General features: G+C 42.9%; 1 protein-coding gene across 1 annotated transcript in view; it reads right to left on the bottom strand.

Annotated features, from left to right (window-relative positions):
• Nucleotides 1–604, bottom strand: part of tle2a (TLE family member 2, transcriptional corepressor a) — a 36505-nt gene extending 35901 nt beyond the window's left edge. The window contains exon 1 of the mRNA XM_070909071.1: nucleotides 528–604. Coding sequence (XP_070765172.1) covers nucleotides 528–551 — 24 coding nt within the window. The 5' untranslated portion in view covers nucleotides 552–604. The remainder of the gene's footprint in view (nucleotides 1–527) is intronic.
• Nucleotides 605–15889: the final 15285 nt, after the last annotated feature.

Genomic DNA, 15889 nt, shown 5'->3' with positions numbered 1-15889 from the left:
CCCCTCTCTCTCTCTCTCTCTCTCTCTCACAGCCCGTGAGGAAAGGGACAAACAAACACACACTTCATCATCTGGGTCAACTCCACAATAGTGTGGAAATAGAAAGGGGGCTCCTTGTTCCTAAACTGGTGGTGTTGGCCACCAAGGACATGAGGTTCACACACAAAGACACTCAGCAAAGTTGGACGCTGTTTAAGGTGGGCTTTGCCTACACTGACAGCAATCTGCCTGACCTTCATAAGACAAAGATTACACAGGGCGCCGATATAAAGCCAACCCAGATGATATGTTGTAAATAACAGCCTATAGAGTATCATATTTTCCCCACAAAGGAGTCCCCGGAAATGCACAGCAAGGATGAATAACACAAACAATTTCGGCTTGCACTTTCTCATTGAGGCTCAATAATGTTTAAAATCAACCTGGTGTTCATTACGGACACGTTGTATTCAATAGAGGTTCCTAAAACAAGACAATAACCTCGTTAAACGCGTGCAGACGGTTACATAGCAGCGTAGCCTACTTACCGGTGGTCGGTTTTGAGGAAACATTGTAGCCGCCGACTTGTGTGTCTCCGTGTGCCTTTTATTTTTTTGTCCTTCTTCTTCTTCTCTTTCCCTTTCGGGGCGGAAAGCTTCGTCGAGAAATACGAGCAGCCGATGTACTATTGTTGGTTCTCAGAGAGGCATTTGGCCCGGTTTCAAAGGTAATGGCAAAGCTAGTCTCGGCTCGCTCATTCCTTGCTTCAAGACTCCTTTGTTCTGGGTTATATCTCCAACCCCAAACCGCACCGCTCTCGACGTGTAGTAAGGACGGGGGACGAGGAGAGGAGGAACACTCGGGTCCAAGCGAGCTTTTCTTCCAAGTCCTCAACTTCGCGCTTCCATCAAATTACGATATCGCAGTTGGTTTCCCTCTCCGATATCTCTCCGCCGTCTGTAGCATAAAGGCCAGGGGAGGGGGGTGTGGGGGGGTATGTGGTTTGCTTGTGGCTTCGGGAGACGGACACACCACCGGCACATTCAATGCAGCCGCAGCCTCTTTTGTCTCGCTCGTTGGCCTGCACTCTTTTCACACAACACTCCCAGTCCCTCACTCCTCTCACCCCCCCTCTCTGATCCTCACTGGGACATAACATATGAGTAGCTTTCTTTAAGGAGGGGAGGGGAGGGGAGGAGGGGGGGACCTAAAGACACGGTTTACTGCCTCCCCCCACAGTTTGTTTTAGCAAAATTAATAACCTTATGATGGTTTGCTAATTTTTTTTTTTTTCCCAGAAAAATTAATTCAATCCAATCCACCATTTAAAGTTACACATGGGCAAACTGAGAGCATCGAGCATCCACACAATGCTGTTCTTCAAATATCCTGATGATATTTGATTTTATTCTCTCTCGTTATTGTTGCATTGTGGTTATAGGTTCGTCATCATATAGCCACGCAATTGAAAACTATCCACACAATTAGGACATTTAAAATTAGGTAAAAAAGTGCAACATTTTCTTTAGAAAGAAGGGGTTCAGAGGAAGTGTTCAGTGATTGAATGAAATCTCCACGTGGGGCTCGGCCTCGGCACAGTAAACACTGGTAAAACGAGCCAATGAGTGGTGAGCACACCCACGTGGGGCGTGCTGACCGTTTGCTGATTGGAGGGCACAGGTAGCACAGTGCTCCGCACGTCAATCAGGCAAGGCTACAACTGCTCCGTGAGGTTAACCCTTTCCTGGGTTCAGGGAGTGATTGAGAGTGCGAGGAGTTGTGTGGTGGTTGTATCAAGATTCAGTGGTTTTCCTTTTGCTCCCCACAAACCGTCAATGCATTGAGAAATCTTACATTTCGTCCTTGTTGGTGTGGAAGTAAATAGACTTTGCTCTAACTTCTGCATCACCCTGCTCCTGTCTAGAAGTCAAAAAATGAATCATGACCACAGGGAACTGACCAAACATGAGAAGACAGAATGGATCTAAAATAAAAAGCCCAAGAAGGCGCCAGAACCCACAGAAACACAATAGTGATAATGCTGCAACGCTTGCATGGCTACATACTGAATGTGTGCATTGTTGTTACCTGGAAAAGGAGAATTATTCTGGAGACGAAGGGAGAAATGGTGGAAAAATTGGTATTCTGGTGGCACGACCCCTTTGGCGGGGCTCATAATTAGAGAGAGAGATATTGAAAAAGCAATTTCTGACAGTGGAAATCACAACCTGCCAGAGGTGGAGTTGGAAAATATAGATGGGTGTGCGCGTGTGTGTGTTTGTGTGAGAGTATATATGTGTGTGTGTGTGAGAAAGAGACAGAGAGAGGAAAGGCAGAGGGGGAGGGAGGGAGGGAGGGAGGGAAGGAGGAGGAAGAGAATAAAGGATGAAGGACAGCAGGGGGGATGCTGAGAAAGACGAGCCAGTAGGAGGGTTAGAGATTGAACGAGAGGGAGAGTGCACACGGGCGATGGAAAAAAAAAAGAAGCGTGCATATGTGTGTGTGTGTGTGTGTGTGTGTGTGTGTGTGTGTGTGTGTGTGTGTGTGTGCTGAGCAGACGAGTGAGGGAATGAAAAAGAGAGAAGGGTGAGGGGAGCAAATGGGGAGAGAAGGAGAGAAAGAGGGGAAGGGAGAGAGAGAAAGATTTTATTGCCATTTTTTCCCATGAATTTTAATGCACAGCACTGGTCTCTCTCCCGGATTCTGGGATCACATTTATTAGAAAAAAAAAAAAAAAGTCATGAGGAATGCAGTGCTTTGCAGTCTGCTGCTGCTGCACGGGGAGATGTTTCATGTTGGTGTGTGTGTGTGTGTGTGTGTGTGTGTGTGTGTGTGTGTGTGTGTTAGGGGGTGCTTGCTGGGCTGGGCAGCGAGGTGGGGGTGGGGGTGAGGAAGGGAGTGCACAGGATGTATGAGGCTCCGTTGCGTTGTGCTGGGGGGAGGCATAATAATATAGATGATAGAAAATGATAAGTGAAGGACACGTATTATTGCTATTGGCAGGTCAGATGAAGGAGTCTGCTAGGTGTGTGTGTGTGTGTGTTGGCTGAGCTCCAGTGATTAAATACACCAAGTCCACAGTGCCCTTCTCTCCTCCACAGAGGCTCAGACCAACAGGACATCAAAGTGGCCCCCACAATGGGGCAGGACACAATGGGCGTAATGCTACAGGAGCTCTTGGTTTTAGCTCGGTGGTGTGAGGTCGTAAAGAGACAATTCTGTCAAACGCATGTACGCTGAGTGCAACTAAACACACACACACACCTGTCTCAAAGGGCGAAACAGTGGAAAGTGCCTGAGGGAGCAGCAACATCCCTTTATAACCACAACAAGGAAGAAAACACAGCAGGTTATTCATACAGTGGGCAAATTATCACCGACCAACACATCAGGAGGGAGTGGGGGCTTTTTCATATGAGGAGATGAAAACAAGTTTACTTCCCACGAAACTTCATTCCATTGTGGTTGCCAACAGCAATATCAATGTCAAACTGTGACTATGTTATTAACACTAAATGATGCCCCGATAACACTGGACACAGTCTAACAGACAGACATCCGGTCAGGAAGATGAACTATCATGTCTCACACTTTTTACTTTTGTTCATTGGAAGGCAGCGCGATGATGAGTGTGTTTGGATCAATAAGACTTCACTTGTCTGGCGCTTTCTCCTTAGACACTGGCAGTTGCAGGGATTGTATACTAAAATCCAATCGATAAACAAAACTATGAGGTGCAGAAGTCTCTACAAATCAAGCTCAAAAAAGAAACAAAATCCACTCAAACCACAGCAGCGTGGACAGTATCGCTGATGCATTTATTTGCCACTTGTTGTTTGGTCCAGCATTTGATGAAAGGCTGAATCTAGATGACCTCACATGTCTTCAGTGTATTTCCACTAGAGCTACTCGTACTAATAATAGAGTTTGATTTCTGATAAGTGTTCAGCTATGTAAAACATCAATCAGGTTTTGGAGACAGTCCTTCAGAATCAAAGAGCAAAGCTTTCTTTCCAGACCTACAATTTTGCAACACTTGCACTGGTAGACACAGCAGGGAAACCATTTGAGGGCTGCGACGTTCCACCATTTCTATTTAGTCTATTAAGCTCACCCCCCTTTTCTAGAAAATATTGAGATTTTTGGGAAATGAAGACTAACTGATCTCTAAGCAGTCAGATTACCATACTTAAAAATTACATTTAAATTCAGAATAAGTCCTGCAATACAAGTCAATGATGTCTAAGCATGGAGGTGAGTTAAAGAGTGGGGTGTTCCTTTAGGTCAACATTGCTCAACTCAACAGCTCCTCTTTAAAAAAAAAAAAAAAAAAGGCATCCCAGGTGCTTTGGTTCAGGTCATAAACTTTGGTTTTGCGCTGTCCCTATTTGCTCCCCGCCCTTCCCGGCCGCACCACCTCTCCCCAATTTCCCCGGTGCCTTCGCGATGGGGTTTGAGAATGGCTCCGGCCCAGCGTGGGCTTGAGTGACAGGAAGACAAGGCCACAGTGTTGTCATGGTGGTGCCCCCCCCACCCCCCCCTCCCTCCCTGTCCCTCATCAGACAAGCTGGGTGTCAGCGCAGAGACGGCACAGTGATTTATTGGTCTCTACTCCTCTGGGCCCCCCCCCCCCCACCTCCCACCTCCATCCCCTGAAACGCACACACACACACACACACACACACACACACACACACACACAATCTCAAGCCCTCCCTCCTCTTCACACTCCCTCCACCACCCTCCATTTTTCCCATCCCCCCCCTCTGCCCCCAACACCTCCCTCCCCCCCGTCCATCCATCCCCTCCCCTTCTGTCCTCTCCTGCTGCATGGCCCCTGAGGGAAAGAAGGGGTAATGACCCACATCAGCAGCAGCTATGCTCACATGCGCGCACACACACACACACACACACACACACACACACACACACACACACACACACACACACACACACACACACACACACACACACACCTCCTCTCCTCCTCCTCCAGATACAAATAAATACCCTCTGTGGCACACATACACACACGTATGTACACATAAAACAGACGCTGACACATTTACGCCCACAGGCGTGTGTATGTGGGAACTCAGGAATTCCACACAACACAACGCTGAAGAGATCAATACTGACCCGTCTACTTCTATGCTATTTGCTAAATAGTTCTATCTTTTAATAAATGGGAGACTGTTTTCATCATAACCTGTTGTAACCTCGGGAAGAAGGAATGTACACCTCTCCTTTTCACTGGCTTTTTTCTTTATAAGACAGAACAATGGGATGATTTGTGTCTCTCTGCAGTGGCGTGGAATAAGATCTCCCTCTGACTTTCCAAATATCCATGAATGCACCAGCTTGCACAATTCGGTCATGAAATCCAAAATTGCGCTGCACGTTCACAGAGGTAATGACGAAGCAAGAGGGTTCTAAAATAGTTTGCTCATGGTGTCTTGTTGCAAAAAAAAGGTTAACTTCATATGTGCCAGTGGAATTCCTCGACAAGGTCAAATCGATGGTTCATATTCTCACATTCTGCTGCTTTTTTTTTTTAGGGCAGAGTGAGAAAAGAGCATCTTTCCAGAGGTTGATTTTGAATTCAGGCAAGTCGATCCACACTGAAGGGAGAGTGAAGAGGTTAAATCTGAGCATTGACTTGCAAATGCTACCGACAGCACTCGGCGTGTGCTGTCACTCATCTCACACAGCGGAGGGATGCTGTGTGCAGTTACTGCCACAGGTTTCCACTTTACATGAGCGTTGGCAAGCTGGAGAGTGCAGGTCAGGTGTTAATTTGTGTGTTAAAATAGGAATGAGAATACATACATTTTTCATTTTTTTCATGCTGCTTTGCATGACATGGGATGTGGTAGAGAGTGAAATTATCTGTTGGATGTTCACAGAGACTTGCTCCAAAATTAGGCCAACCACCATTAAAGAAGTACATGGCTTCTCTTAATAAAAAAGATAGCACATAACTCTTGCTTATGGTTGACAAAATGACACTAAAGATACTGAACTCTCCCTAAAATTAATATGTAGCACTAATTAGCCACATTTGTAAAGAGTGGGATGTTAAATAATGGAATAACTTCATTGTTGTTGTTGTTGGTTACAGGCAGTAAACAGTTCACATAAAATGGGTCAATATAATGATACCTGCCTTCCAGAGAAACTCCCATATCCAAACTCAAGCTGTGTGTTGATGCAGAGTCTCTTGTGGGTTTTCACCTGAAGACATACAGCAAACAAGCTAGAACACTGCATTATACTGCCACCTGCTGTTCAACACAAGTATTGCAGCCAAATCAAACTGAATTACGATGACAGGATGCGTTCAGTACAGCTTTTGTTATTCATTCCAGGGCGCAGTGCTGCACTTTCATTAATAAGTAATAGTCAACACTGTATCTTATATAGCTGATGAAGTTTTAAATGTTCACTTCAAATGTCGGTACAACCTGTTTTTCAGGAGGAAGTTCCAAGTTACCTGCTGCGCAGCAAAAAGTCCATGAAATCCTCTGGTGAACAAACGTCAAACTAACGCCGACAAACAGCTTTTCACTGTGTCATTTCAATATTTAACATCCACTTGTCAGCGTCTTTGTAAGATGGTGAAAACTCTCTATAGTTAGGGGAAAGCATTGCACCGGAGGCTAAATGCTTTATTGTGTAGAGACGCCATTTTCCGGCAGCAGGCTGCAATTATATATTTGTACCACACGATGTCGCCATTACACTGTACCTGCCGAGCTGTATTCAAGCATCAGGAATCCTTCCCCATATGTATGCTTAGTCAACACACCAGTGCAATACATTATTTTCTATGGAGACTTATTTTCACACACAAGCAGTTAAATCTGTGAATATGATTTCCTCACAGACATGACGCCTACTGAGGGCCATAGGGGGGATTTACTCCAGTGGATTTACCAAAATAATCGTAATTCTGCAATTATGGCAGTCACAATAGAATTAAATCACCTTCAGTGGTACCCTTCACCCAAACTGATTTATATAACTCCCCTACCACCAAGTCAGACCCAAATATTTTCATATATTCACACAAATATTTATTATGCAATAAAGGGTTGCAACTTTGATTTTCTTTTCTGATTTATTTTATTGATAACATTCAAACACTGTCTTGTGTAAACTTATAAAATATATTTCGAGTTCATACATTCATATCTTAGTGGTAGATGCAGCGCTCCTCCGGCTGTGAATGTTAATGCTAATAATAATAGAAGTAAAGTAGGCTTTAAGGTTTGTGGTTCATGTGAACGGGGTACTGTCCCAGCAGGCTTGGATTTGGTGAATATTCAGGTCCAAAGATGTCTTGACGTCTAGGTTAAACCTGAGAGAAACTTAGTTGAAAAGCAAAACATGTTAAACGCTTAGGTTACCTGTAACTGTAAACAGACAACATGCCTGTGAACACCAGACTGGTCACAGCATCAACTGGGAACAGTCTTTTTCTTCTTTTTCACTGAAAGGTGGAGCTCTGTTCAACGATTACCTCTGAGCTAATTGTTAAATTACAACCACTACAAGCTTTATTGAGTTCACTAAAGCTTGAAGTGGAGTTTTATAATGGAACCAGTAATTGCCTTGGTCAGGGCTCAAAATGTAATGATGATTTTTTTTAAATTTTCTTTTAGCAATGTTACTTTTAACTGAAGCCATTTTGAACTCTTTAGTTTAATCTATAAGCGCGTCATGTTTCTTATATGTAAAATGTTAACCAGCAAGGTAACTGGCAACTTTAGGTTAATAATAAATAAATATAGAGGAGTAAAAAGTAGTGCAAAGCAGCATAAAAAAGTAAAGTACAAGTTTCTCAAATGTGTACTGCACATACTTGAGTAAATGTACTCGATCGTCACTTAGAGTGACAAGTCTGGGTCCCACATTCTGTGGTTAAGGGAGAACTTGTATTCCAGTAGGTTTGCTTCCTGTTTTTACCCTCTTATATCCTGTTTTTAATACTTCCTAAGTGCTGTATCGTAAGGTCAAACTACCTCAGTAAGGTACCATAGCTCAGTACCTTTGAAGCCATAATGTCTACCTCATGGCAGTCCAAGAAAACAAAACTTTCAATATCATACAATATGCTTCATCTACACCATTTTTCATAATGTAATCAGAAAACTCAGCCATGTACATTTTTGTTTGACTTTCTTTAACTACTTTACCTTCTTATTATTAAGGTAAATGCAAGTTTTTTTTCTCTTTTCCTCCCTCCAGCTCTTTTTTGCTTGCACTTTCCCCTCTTCAGAAGATTGTTGAATTTTAGGAATATGAGCCACCTTCTCCTTCTTGGCTGGCAGCGTGTACACTAACATTTTCCCTTCTTTCCTTCATGATTCCCTCTCGATCTGCGGATTTCTGGCACAGGAAGGCATCTTGTATTTTCCAGGGGAGACCAGCTGGCTGTAGAGCAGACCCAGGCCTCCCCCTTCCCCCTGTGGTCCTTCTCTCTCTGCTGCAGCTACATGGACACAAGACGAGAAAAAAGCCCATTTTAAACCAGTTTGATATAATTAATCGCAAGAATGAGGTCTGTTCCAAGAGTCCGATGTCAGATTGTGTGGATGACTCTGCCGCTATTGTGTTAATAGGTTTTGTAATTCTGAAGAGAGCCCAATGATCGTGTTGAAAGAAACTTAAAGCAATAAAGAGGCCTAAAGCAATTTCCTGTTCAGCTATGGGATTTATTATCGGCAGCAAAATATGTTATCACAAAGACAGACCACATTTGGAGTAACTGTGTAAACAGGAGTGTTAAATGACAAGTTCAGAGTGATATACAGCACCCTGGTACCCCACTGGGGCTGAGTGACTGTGCACTCAATACAGCTGATTTAGTGACCAGTCAGACCGTTTAGTTTGGTTTCCACAAAAATGTAGTTAAAGTGTCATTTAGGAAAATATGTTGATATTTGTGAATTACCATCTCTAAACTGTGCAAATGCTGAGTTTTGGGGTTTTGAATGTGTTGAGCGCACTGATGGGTTAAATCCACACACACACACACACTCTTTGCCTGTATCTCCTGTATCTCCTCTCTGCCCCCGTAAGATAATACATAACTCTCTGCAATCTAAATCTGGAAACTTAAAAATAACAGAACAGCATTATAAAAATGTCCTGGGTTAAATACTGTAACGTAGCTGTGTGTGAGAGACACACATCATCCTTGGCTGATGAGATGGGTGGTCTCTGCATGAGCGCTTCACGGTGTGTCGCTGTATATTAGTGTGTCACTTTCTTGTGTAAACATAGGACAGAAACAAAACTCCACCTATCCTACTTATCGTTCTTGTGCATTAATAACTCCAGCCTGTATTCATCCACGTGGACTCGACTACACGGTGCTGGTCCCTTTGGAATGACATCATTCCAGCCTGAAACAGGACCTCGGGCTGTTTCCCAACAGAGGCCCTGTCACACACAAGGTTTGTTTACCTCTCTGTGTCGCCACTGTTCCACAGCGGGACGCGTTTTCCCCTCGACCATAAATCTAAAAAGTCTTGCATGACTTGCAGGGTCGAGGGGGGAACGACGTGAAGCCCCTGGCCAAGGTGAGAGGAATGGTGTGTGTGTGTAAATATATAAATATATAAATCCCTCATCAGGGTCACTGGTGGCAGTGGTGAGGATGGCTAGCAGCCAGATAAGCTGCTTCTGCTCTCCCTGGCTCTTTCTCCCTTGGCTGCCTGAAAGAAATGTGCCATTATCCAGTGAGGCCCCTACTGCAGGGCCCCCGAGCACAGAACTGCTGTCCAAGACAACATGCAAAGGCCAAGAGACTGGAGACTGGAAGCTGGAGAGGAGAGAGCTTTAGATACCTCCTCAGACTGTTTACGACCACCTCCACTACAGCCAAACGCTGCTGCTGCCCCACAACCTTTCCCTCACTGCTTCTTTCTTTCCAGTCGGTCATTGCCAGTGAGAGAGAAACGTCTGCAGAGCACCGCGGCTGAGTAGGCATTCCTGAGTTCAACCTGGACTGATCTCTGCTAAATGAAATACGTTTTGAGAGTGCATGTGCACAGCTTCATCACTCCAGCCAAGTGTCTCCTTCAGCAGTTCAGACTGCAGCTGAATTTGAACTCCCTGTCTGAGATACAAAATTGCAAGAGACATGAATATAACGTCATGACGTAGTCGCACAGTAATGTGGCCTAATGGTTAGAAAATCTTTGCAGCAGCCATTTGTCCTGGCTCACTGTTCATCAGACAATGAAATATTACTTACTCACATTGTTGAGATGCTCCAGATACGAGCGTTATGGCTAAAAGCCAAACTACAATCTGATTTAGATAATAAATCACATAAAGCCTGACATTATCATACAGCTTAGAATAGGAATTTATTTTTTTATCACTGTCACAGGTCTCAATACATTGTGTCCTCACTTATTTCTTGTTTTGAGTCACATGTCCTGGTCAGAGCTCAGGTGACAAGTTGATGAGCAGATCAGAGAAAACAACTTCCTCATCCTCCCTGGGGATGCCCAAGTGGTCCCAAGGAAGCAGCAGGGAGATATAATCACTTTATCACATCCAGGGTCTGTTCTGGGGTCTTTATGAAGGCTGCTGGTCCCTAAATGATTGGAGAAAACCTCGTTTAAAACAAAGCACTAGGGCCCACTAATGGAATCAGGATTGGTGTCTGCAGACTAGTGCTTGGTGGCCTTGCTGACCACAGCTCAACAGTTATTGGTTCAACACATTCAAAGCAAATTAAATGTTTGACTCAAGGATTCAGAAGGATATTTAACCATTTGTGCTTATCAGGAAGTTGAGGCTTAGGTGCCTTACCTGTGGACACTTAGGTAACTGATGTTTACAGAGCTGTACCTCTAAAAACCAACAAGCCCCTGAGTACAGAGCACACCTTTCTGTGAACAATAAAAATATGACAATAAGGTAATTGTGTGAAGTCAGTGTGATGCTTGCTGAATTTCTTTGTCAGAAATGTGCAGGGGAACTGCAGCGAACTGCTTACTGGTGGAAGTCAACATTTAGAGATAAGATTGTGGCTAATCTCTTGTTCTATCATCACTTTCCCTTTGTCAGCAGTCAAGGCTGTGCTGGATGACAACACGACCCCAGAGCTTTCAGGCCCTGGCAATTAGCTACTTTTGGCTACTTCATCATCATCATCATCACCACCATTGTCTGACTCCTCATCCTCATCTCCCTCTGTCTTGATCTCAGTCTCCCACAGCTGAGTGGAATAATAGTTGTGGGTGTAGAGTCACTCGTGTCTGTCATCATTGATTATAGAAACAAATCATAACCCCCCCCATAAATACATACATTTTGAATCAATAAATCCATGGATCAGTTCCAAAGGCAAGCAGCTGCAGGTTAGTAGGCTGGAAACAATAAACATAAATTCATTCATTCATTTTAAATGAATAGGAAAATTTTGTCCAATAGGAACAAACTTCATGGTTCATTTAAATGTAAACAGTCTATATGACAACACTGTAACTGTAGAGAAATGAGCTGGTATTTTGAGAGATGATGCTCCCTCACCATAAACATATACCTTCGTAAATAACTGTCGTGGTGATGGTTTCCTGTTGACGTTAATTGGGCACAAATTTACAGGGAAAGCTCAGAAAGCAGGAATTTGGGTCTAAATTGGAGGGTCAGTAGTAGCTGCCTTATTGAAATGCAATCTATGTGACTAACATATCAAACCTCGGCAGGTTTTCATAGCAGAAACGCTGAAACTATAAGATAATTCCCTCAGCACATAAGGGTTAGAGCAGACAATTGATCAGATTTGAGTCTTGTGGGCTTAATTATAAAACAACATATTCATACTGTTTTTTCAAATTACACAAGGCCATGACACTGGCTGACAAACCTGCATTAATAATGTTGGTGTGTGTGTGGGGAATAGAAAAGGGGTTAATTAGTGTGCCTCTTTGCAGAAGCAATGCTTTTGGCTATGGAGCAGGAAGACAACTGTCTATAATAGGAAGAGAAAAACAACAGAGACTAGCTGCTCATTTCTGGAGGCATTTTAATTGCTAGAATACAGCGCCAAGCTAAAAATGTCTCCACTGGCCTCCAGCATGAGAAAGCAACAGAAGCTGCTCTCTGCAACACCTCGGAGTCAATGCTGCAGAATAATGTCAATTGTCAAAATACTGAAATATAAAGCACTTACATGGGGTGCACTTAATGAAATTAGATCTTCTGACTGAACTGTAACTTCTACTGTGATAAAAGTCACTGTTGTAGAGAAACCTGCCTCTGATGCTGTGCACATCTGAGTCTAATCTGTACAAATTCTTCTCTCCCTCACTCACTCAATTCATCACATGAGAACAGACTACATGACTTCACTGTGGGTGTCAGGCTACACGGCTCAGCCAAAGGCCCTTCATGTAAGATCACTAAGCTGTGATACATTCTCCTGCCCCTTTGACTTTTTGCAATCAATGATAGTATGTCCTAAGACGCAGAGGGTCAGAAGCCCCAGCGCTTCCTAAGGCTGCAGTATTGACTGTCTGTGACACTGTGGGTGTGTGACTGTGGAGCATTAAGTGACTTTCTCAGAGGCGGTTTCCCTCTTTGACTGCTGAAAACGGGATGTAAACAGTTCCAGTTCAATGGAAGCCACGAAATAATAAAGTTAAATTTGACACAGGTTGAAGAACAAGACCGTGACAGTGGCTCCCATTTATCCACTTCTAATCACGTAAAGCAGTTCAGCTCTCCTCCATGTCTGTTTCAGGTTTACACCCCCTCCCCCTGATTCCCTTTGCTTGTTATGTTGCCTCTATATTCTCTCTTCCTCAACGGTTCTTAGCTTGAGCCTCGTTACTCAGGGCTCTCTGATTCAGTTGACTGTTATGCCCATTGATGTCCATCTATCTGATGAGCCCACCTTTACTCCAACTTCAGTTTATTTTCATCAAATAATTGAATGTGAATTCAATGTCCTATCTGATGCATACTCTCCAACATTTAACAAGTGGAAGAGTCATCTACACCACATAAGGGATGCTCAATTAGAACATGCCAGAGATTACAAATATTCATTATTTCAGGACCCTAAATAAGCTTATAAGGGGCATTTCTTGCAGCACCCCTGTCCCACATTCATTTCTCTCTCCTCTTCTGGTCCTCAAATTCCAGCTTGAAACCATATGGCCGTCGCCCCCAGGGACACAGACCAAAGCGGGCTGGCCGCTCGAGTATATAACATTCAGAGTCGCCTACCGCAGCATCAAAATACTGGAAACCGAGTCTTTTCTGTCATGCTTTACTGCTTCCAGTGCTGAGGTTTTCCCAAAACCGCTCATCTCAAGCGCCACTTCTCACCAGGCTCTGGGTCATTCACAGAATTCCATCCCTGTGGACCGGACAATTCATGATTTGTGATGGTTTCTAAGGAATGATCTATTTGCTGTGTGTGTGTCGACACTTTTGTCAGCAGATCAGACATACCACGTTATTTTGATATGAGTCTGGCTATTTGCTTGTTGGCTTAAAACAAGGTCTTGCACCATATTTATCCTTTCATGAAAGACTGCCATCATTAAGTGAACAATATTTCCTGATAGAATATGCTAGTTATTCCACATTTCCATGATTATTCCTGGCATGCTGATGGTTTGGTGACCAGTTTAATGTAAAGCCACAGGAATCTGTCTATCTATTGTCTATTTCCTCTGCCTCATTAACGCCTCAGGCAGATAGTAGATCTAATGTATGTGTTAGATAATTCAGATAGATAGTGCCTTACTATTTACAACCACAGGCAGATATGCTGTTTAGCAAGCTCAGAAATGCCCTGGGTACTATAGAGATCATCTCTCATAATGTAACAAGGTACATTTACTATTAGGCCTTAAAGGTAATAAATTCAGCGAGGGTATATAATGCATCTCTGGAGAAATTAATGACAAAGCTATGAACTTACATATTGTAAATCACCATGAAGAAGAAGAAGAAGAAGCTAAATGGCTAAATAGTCATGTAAATAAAATACCTTCATGTTTTCCATTCCCAGTTGTTTTGACACCACAGTTAAAAAAATAGCTTTACATATGCATAACTTTCACTGCATGCAAGCGAGTAATATTGCTTTAAATGAAGTATGACAGTGGTTTTCAATACCACTGCCAACGACACTCCCACAAGTGTCCCTGTGGGTCCAGTGTTTATTTCGTTATAAATACATGTGTTTATTTTAGTGGAGCGTTCCATTCTCTGACCTGGACGCACTGAAGCAGCAGGGCAGCCTTGATTAACCCCTCCTGAATCCTCAGTACTTGGTTTTAATTATTCTTGTTGCAAAACAAATGTCTAATGCACAAGATAGTCATGTCATGAATCAGTCACTACGGAGGTAAAACTGTAAATCTTTAGGCACTGAGTGCTCGAACCATGTGCTTGTTACATTATATATATATATATTATACATGTGAATCTGAACTTTTGTTGGAACCTTTAACCTCATCTTTCCTGTCACTCTCCACTGTTAATGCTATGCTAATTATTTTGAAAGAGTGTGAATTATAGATGAAAGTTGCCCAACAGCAGTAAACTCATCATGTATCGAAAGGCTGGCAAACTAATGGAAGCAAATTTGTTTTCCTTTTTCACATGAATGAGGAAAATACTGGTGAATTCAGGGTTTTCCCTCACATTGTAAAATGTTGCAAGCAGGAATGATTGACTGAGCAGGGAAAATGAATCCTCAAAGTTATGAATTACAGTAACCCAGACAGTTTCTGGAAAGACATTTTACTGTGGAATTTTCAAAATGTCCTTATTTTAACCTCTTAGCAAAACAAACTAAATTTAATTTACCTTCATTGTACTGGGGTGGAAGCAGTAATCTTAAAGACGGATATCTCACAACCTGGGCTGATAAAACCCAAACTTTTTACATGGCTACATAGCATTAGAGGTAAGTGAGTGAGAGGTAATATGTTTTTATTCTGTATTTTGGGCAAACTGACTTGTTATCAAGTTTCTGAGAACAGATACTTTGTCACTATGAAATTAACTATTTTCAGAGAACGAACACTAAATGAAATCAATGCTGCCCTTGGACGCCTGGTTGCAATCATTGCATCATTCCAATGAAAAATTGCTTGCAATCAATATAATTGTGAACAGTGAACATGCCAAGAACATCTTGAAATCTTGATGCTGCAATAATGTAGTTTATCGTATTTCATTTCAATGATTCCTTTCTGCAGGACACGTGTTTACCATCACCCTCTATCAAGGACTGTAGACATGTAATACATTGTGCTTCAAGTCTTTGTATCAACAATTTAGAAAGCTTGGCGTAAATCCATCAGTGACATGAAATGTATGAATTAAAACAAAACAATATAACTGAAAGTGGATTATATCTTTATTTAAAATTCTCTGGTTTAGAGCCTATAGATATAATCTATACAAAAAGCAAACAACATGAATCATACCTACAAATTGACATATAAACAGGAGATTGGCCAACTAGTGCCTACTTTAAGGCACTAATTCAATAAAGCACAACAACACATGGAGCGACATCACCAGCTGAGAGCCTTGGTTTCCATGAAGCTGGAGGGGAATCAAACACCATGACGTTTCTACATCCTCATCCTCATTTGGGCTATTAGTTTGGCTGCAGTAACCCACAGAAGATTTAGATGTTGGGAGCAGGGGAGGGGGGCTCATGCAGCACTTCACCGCAACCAGCTGCAGCTGTTTCTTGTTGTAAATCTGTGTTTTTAAATGTGTAGAAGAGCCCAGGGACTGAGGTTCACCATGGAATACCCCACACCCCACCCTCTAAAGTACCCCACCTTTCTCCAATCCCAGCTCAGCTTCGGGGCTTCACAATCACTACCAGGTGAGATTCTCTCTGTCTTCC

Source organism: Enoplosus armatus, chromosome 7 (genome assembly GCF_043641665.1).
Source record: "Enoplosus armatus isolate fEnoArm2 chromosome 7, fEnoArm2.hap1, whole genome shotgun sequence".
Classification (NCBI taxonomy): domain Eukaryota; kingdom Metazoa; phylum Chordata; class Actinopteri; order Centrarchiformes; family Enoplosidae; genus Enoplosus; species Enoplosus armatus.
The sequence above is the reverse complement of the archived record's forward strand: the minus strand, read 5'-3'. Positions and strand labels throughout refer to the sequence as shown.